Here is a 5,622-nt window from a genome sequence, read left to right on the forward strand (position 1 = left end):
TCTGGAGACACCCGGCCCTGCAGACAGGCGGCCAGGAGAAGGCTTTCAGCTCGGAGCGCACAAAAAAAGGACCGGGGGAGGGGGTGGAAACGCTGGAGCCCGCGGTGGCGGAGGGGACCCGGAGGGACACGGCCGTGCCCCGCGCCGCCGCCGCTATCGCAGCCCCGGTGTCCCCGCTGGAGCTACCGCAGCCTCCGCGCAGGGTCGGTCCGTCCCCCCAGAATCCCTCCGGGGTGTCCCGCCGAGCCGGGGAAGGCGGGGGCCGGCGGCGGCGCAGGGGCCGCGCAGCGCTGCGCGCCCCGCGGGGCCGCGGCGGGGCAGGGCGCGGGGCGAGGCGCCCACGGGGAGGGCGTGTTTTTCCGTGGCGGACAAAAACACCAACATCGCTGGATAGATAAGAAAATGGAATACTGTATTTGATTTAGAAAGTTTGTACATATAGATAAACACGCAGTTAAGGAAACAATAGTTTAAGCGTCCTACGTGGAGTTTAAGAAGAGACCCCCCAAAGCTGCTATGAAATACTCAAAATAGCTTTTGCATAAGATAACTACAGTTGCACCCTAAGCTTTTTTTTTTTCTTTTTCTTTTTCTTTTTTTTTTTCTATCGCTGAGGTCCCTTTTGAAAACCTAGCACGTCAGATCTTGACAGCTAAGTTTGTGCAAGGAACACCGAGTCAAGGAAAATAAAAAGGAGAGAGAGAGAAAGGGTGGGAGGGAGATAGACAGAGAGGGGGGAGGAAGAAAGAAAGAGTAGAGCAAATATCATATACAAGCATTTCTACACATATATTACAAACTGGGAAAATGACCGCATCATTAAGATATACATAATTCATATAAAATTTTGAAATAAAAATAAAAATCTGTTACAGTCATAACTATTCTTTTTCCACATTTATAACCAGTACCCACACAGGCAGTGACAGAAGTGTAGAAAAAAAGGTGCTTACGAATAAAATGATTGTCTGCTGAACAAAAAAAACAGAAAATTGCATCTTGGCTGGACCATCACTTGGACTTAAAAAAAAAAAACAAAACAAAAAACAGAGAGAAAGGGAGAGGGAGAGAGAAAGAGAGAGAAATAGGACCAACAAAAAGGCGATAAACAGTTGTTATTTCCCTCTTCAAGGAGTTCCTTTTTAATTTTTTTTTTTATTTTTGATTTTTGTACAAATTCGATCGGAGTTTGCGTTTGTTTGTCTGGTTTCTGTTTGTTTTCCTTTACTATAGAGAATATTTTTTCCCAGATACAAATTTAATCATCATCATCATGCAAGTGGGTGAAATGCGTCCATGGAAAAGCGCAAAGGAGAAATCGTGCTTGTCCTAAAAAGAATACAATTGTCACTTTTGCTTTGTTTTTTTTTTTCTTTTTTTTTTCTTTTTATATATATAATAATTATTATTTCCCGCCCCCCCACCCACCCCCCCGCTGCAGCACCAGCGTTTATGACTGTTGAAGTTTTAGCTCCATCTCTTGGTGGTGGTGTTGGCTGACGGTGGTGGTGGTGGATTCTCTGATCCCTGTCTGTTTGTTTGCTATTAGGTTTGGGTCGGGTTTGGCCTTTTCTTTCCTCCTGGCTGTGTGTGTGCGTGCGTGCGTGTGTGTGTCCTGATTCTAGGTTGCCTCGGTTTGTTTTGCTCGGGTCGGGGAGAGGGTGCTTGGCTGTTTGGATTTGGATTTTTTGTTTGTTTGTTTTCCGATATCATACATCACATTCCGAGTCGCTGGAGGTTACCGAGAGGATGGAGGTGCCCGTCTCGGCTCTTTCTGTCAAACTGGAGACGCTGGTGGTCGGGCTGGCCGCCGTGGACGGAGACTCGGCCGAGCTGTGTGTCGGGCAGCCGGGCTCTGCCAGCGACCGCATGCCGCTCTGTCCTATCGCCTGGTGCTGGAGCCTGCATCGCGCCGGGAGACAAAACAACAGCACAGCCCCCTGAGACACCGGCCGCCGCCGCCGAGGGGACGGCGCCCGCCCGGACCCGCGCCCTCCCGGGGACAGCCGCGGCCCCGGCCCGGAGCGGACCCCCCGGCCCGGCCCGGCCCGGCCCGGCCGCCTTCCCGCGGCGCCCCGCCGAGCCCGGGAGCGGCGGCGGGCGGCAGGGCCAAGCCGTGCGCCCGGGCCGCGCTGCCCCCGCTGCGGGAGCGGCGGGGCCGGCGCCGGGGCTTCCCCGCGTCGCCGGGGCAGGCCACCTCGGGGGGATGGCACCCAGCGCGAACGCTGATAGAGGGGTCGCGGTTTGAAAGGGGACGGGGAGCGGGGGGAGAAGCGGCTCCCTGCCCCGTGGTTTGAAAAACAGGAGCAGCGCCTTCCCTTTCCCCGGAGAGCCGTTCAGCCCGCAGCACCGCGGGCCTAGGAGAAAACCAGCTCTGTGTCAGCTCCTTAAACACTTGGCCACCGCGGAAATCTGCAAGGGCCGGTCTGCAGCGGGCGAGACTCGTACAGGATCCTCATTTTGTGCTCTGGCGAGTATCTGTCTAAATATTTCCCAGTGGACAGACAAATACTCCGGGGTCTGCGGCAGGACTGGAGGAAGGTCCTGTCCCGGGGAGGCAGCGGTATCGACAAAATAAAAAAGGGCGATTGCGGAACACGGCGCTTCTCTCCGCTCGAAATTTAAGTCCCTTTTCCATCCGAAAGCCAAAATTAGCTTTAAAGTGCTGGTCCTTTCACCGCCAACACTTAAGGGTATGTTGCCGTGGAACATTTTGGGTTTTTTTAAGAGGCAATAAATAATTTTTAGGTTCCCTAGCGTGTTGTGAGTATTCCTCTGCGCCCGTTTATTCCGCTCGAAACCCAATGAAAGCCTGATTCAGGGATAAGAGCTAAACGTCCTGGACTGAGTTGCCAGCCACAGCCTCTAGCGCCTAGCATTGCCAGTGTGAATCAAAATACACCCTTCGCTCAACTGCTTCTCACCGGGGTATTTTCTATTTAACTGCCTGCAAAGAACAGAAAAATGTAGCCGGTTTATTCTACGTTTCTCATTATTTTAAGTTGTCTAATTTCAGCGTCTTTGATTTTTCTCCCATTTACAATTCTTGGTGCATTCAACTGCTGTCAACAGCGTTGAGTCAACAAAAGCATCCGTAGGCAACTTCTGTTTATTTACAGTCCTAAGCTGATCTGTTTTCCATTTAATGGAAATTAAATGGCGAGGCACTTTTAGGTTGCATTTCTCCTACAGAATCTTGAATCAATAGCACCAGTGCTATAATTAGGAGGAATTTAAGAGACAGCATTTACAAGAACAAGAAGTTTTGTTTACACGCTTACAGTGGTAGCCAAACTTAAATTAAAATAAAAACAATGTGTCAAGCTGGATTAAGGGTCCATTTTCATTTGCAAAATAACTTTTACGGAGGATGACGAGAAAAAAAAAAGAAAGAAGGAAGGGTGCCTCGCTTTTATCATGGCAAAGCAGAAATAAAAAAATAAAATAATAAAAAAAAAGACACCGAGAGACACGCAAATAAATGCAAGCGTAAATGCACAGGCAAACACACGACCAGAGGGCCAGGTCGCCATGTGGTGTAAACAGAGAAATGGAGGGGGGGGGGGGGGGAAGATGTTTCCCGATCTCTTAAAGGCTTTTTTCCCTTTTCCTCCCCGAGCCGAACGGCTCCGGGGTGTGCGTGTGCCGGTCCCGCCGCGCAGGCAGAGGAGCACGAACAATCGGAGGGGAGCCGCCCGCTCTGCAGAAACCCGCTCTGAATCGCACCGCCCGCCTCGGCCCTTCGGCGGGGGAACCGCGCCAGAGCCCGACCAGACGCAGATCCCGGCAAGCCGAAAGCAAAACCGGAGCCCACCGACCCGGGGCCGTGGGGTTTCCCGTCCCCCGCGACAGCTGCCGCGGGGAGGGAGGCAGGGAGAGCCGGGCTCTGCCCCCGCCGCAGCCGCTGCGCCCCGCACACACACACACGCGCGCGCGCACGGAGCTGCCCACGCCCGCGGGTGAGCCCCAGCCCTGCCCGCACCCCGGGAGCCCGTGGGGAGCCCGGGCAGGGCTCGGGGCGCGCCAGGCAACTTTGAGCCGTGCCTGCTCCCGCCGCATCCCTGCGGCTGCCGGGAGAAGACCTACCCGCCCGGCGAGGGGACAGACCTCTCCCGCTGGCGGTGATGGAGAGGAGGAGGAGGAGGAGGAAAGGAGAGGCAGAAGCGCGCTGCCGGCCGGGCGGCCGCCGAGCCGCGGCGCGGAGCGTGGTCGCCCGCGGAGCCCCGCCGCCCACCTCGCCCCCGCCCCGGAGCGGGGCCCCGCAGCCCCACTGACCTGTTTTTAGCCGCCGCTGCTCTGTCTCTTTGCCTTCGGTTTTTGAACCAGTTGCCTACTTGCGTGGGGGTGAGCCCCGTGGCCTGAGCCAGTTCCCTTTTCTTGCTGGGGTTGGGGTAAGGGTCCTGCAGGTACCACTCCCTCAGGAGGCTGCGAGTCCTCTCCTTGAAGCAGTGCGTCTTCTGCTCGCCATCCCAAATGGTCCTGGGCAGCGGAAACTTCTTCCTCACCCTGTATTTATCAACCGGCCCCAGCGGGCGACCCCTTAGCTTCTCGGCCTCCTGGTAGTGCGCTTCGAGCCACATGGCCTGCAACTTGCCGTGGGACTCCTTGGTGAATTTGTGGTTCTCCAGGATGTGGTAGAGGTCTCGGAAGTTGCCCGTGTGGAAGGCCACCACCGCCCTGGCGCGGAGGATGGACTCGTGCTTGTTGATGGCCTCGCATGCCCCCGGCGCCACCGGCAGCGACCAGAGGAACCTCCCCAGCCTCTCTATGTCTCCAGTCTCCTCCAGCGTCTCGCAGACGCTGGCCACTTGCTCCGGGGAGAAGTTGAGTGTGGGCAGCTGAAACATTGACAACTCTTCGTGGGGTGCCCGGGAGCTGCCGCCTCCACCGCCGCCGGCACCGGGGCTGCAGCCCGAGCCGCTGCCGCTGCCGCCGCCGCCGCCGCCGCTGGCGAGAAGGAGGGAGCGGTGGTGCGGGTCGGCGGCGAAGTTTGGCAAGAAGAAATGGGTGGGATAAAGCTCTAGCGGGGACCTGAACACCATGGGATGACCGGGGAGAGGGGGAGATAAATCAAGGAGAAAAGAAAGAAAGGGAGGAAGAAGGGAGGAAAGGGCACACGCACCGCGCGCGCATCCACACCCGCACACGCACACACAGCCACATAGAGGCACGGGGGCACACACACTCACACGCACACGCGGACACACGCACACGCACTCACGCGCACACACACACACGCGCGCACTCACACACACCCGGCCCCGCGCCGCCGCCGAGTCAGGATTCAGTGATTCAACAGCAATCGCCCTAATGACAACAGCCTCATAATATCTCCCCTAAATCCACAGTGAGTGCAGCGCTGAAACATTTTGTTTCGCTTTTCTATTGGTCTTCTGAGTGTCGTTGTGGCGTTGCCATGGCAGCCCCTGCCAATCACTGTCAGCCCTGCCAATCATTACGGAGTACGTAAGGAAGGTTTTTACCACTTCGCCCAAATGCACGGGGGGGAGGGAAGCGGGGCGGTTGGTGGAAAAGCCTGGTTGGTTTTTTTTTTCCCCTTAATCTTTGCAACTCCTAATCTCAGCACTTCCCCTTCTCCCTGTCTCTCCCCCCTCCCTCTCC

The 5,622-nt window shown here is 55.9% G+C and overlaps 1 protein-coding gene across 1 annotated transcript; it reads right to left on the bottom strand.

Annotated features, from left to right (window-relative positions):
• Positions 1 to 398: 398 nt before the first annotated feature.
• Positions 399 to 5,333, bottom strand: SIX3 (SIX homeobox 3). Its single transcript, XM_076334422.1, has 3 exons — positions 4,276 to 5,333; positions 1,743 to 1,902; positions 399 to 1,329 (listed from the first exon to the last, which is right to left on the bottom strand). The coding sequence occupies exons 1-3, from the start codon at positions 5,040 to 5,042 to the stop codon at positions 1,228 to 1,230; spliced, it is 1,029 nt and encodes a 342-aa protein (XP_076190537.1). The 5' UTR covers positions 5,043 to 5,333; the 3' UTR covers positions 399 to 1,227.
• Between the last annotated feature and the right edge of the window lie 289 nt (positions 5,334 to 5,622).

The sequence above is a fragment of the Aptenodytes patagonicus genome, chromosome 3 (genome assembly GCF_965638725.1).
Source record: "Aptenodytes patagonicus chromosome 3, bAptPat1.pri.cur, whole genome shotgun sequence".
Classification (NCBI taxonomy): Eukaryota; Metazoa; Chordata; class Aves; order Sphenisciformes; family Spheniscidae; genus Aptenodytes; species Aptenodytes patagonicus.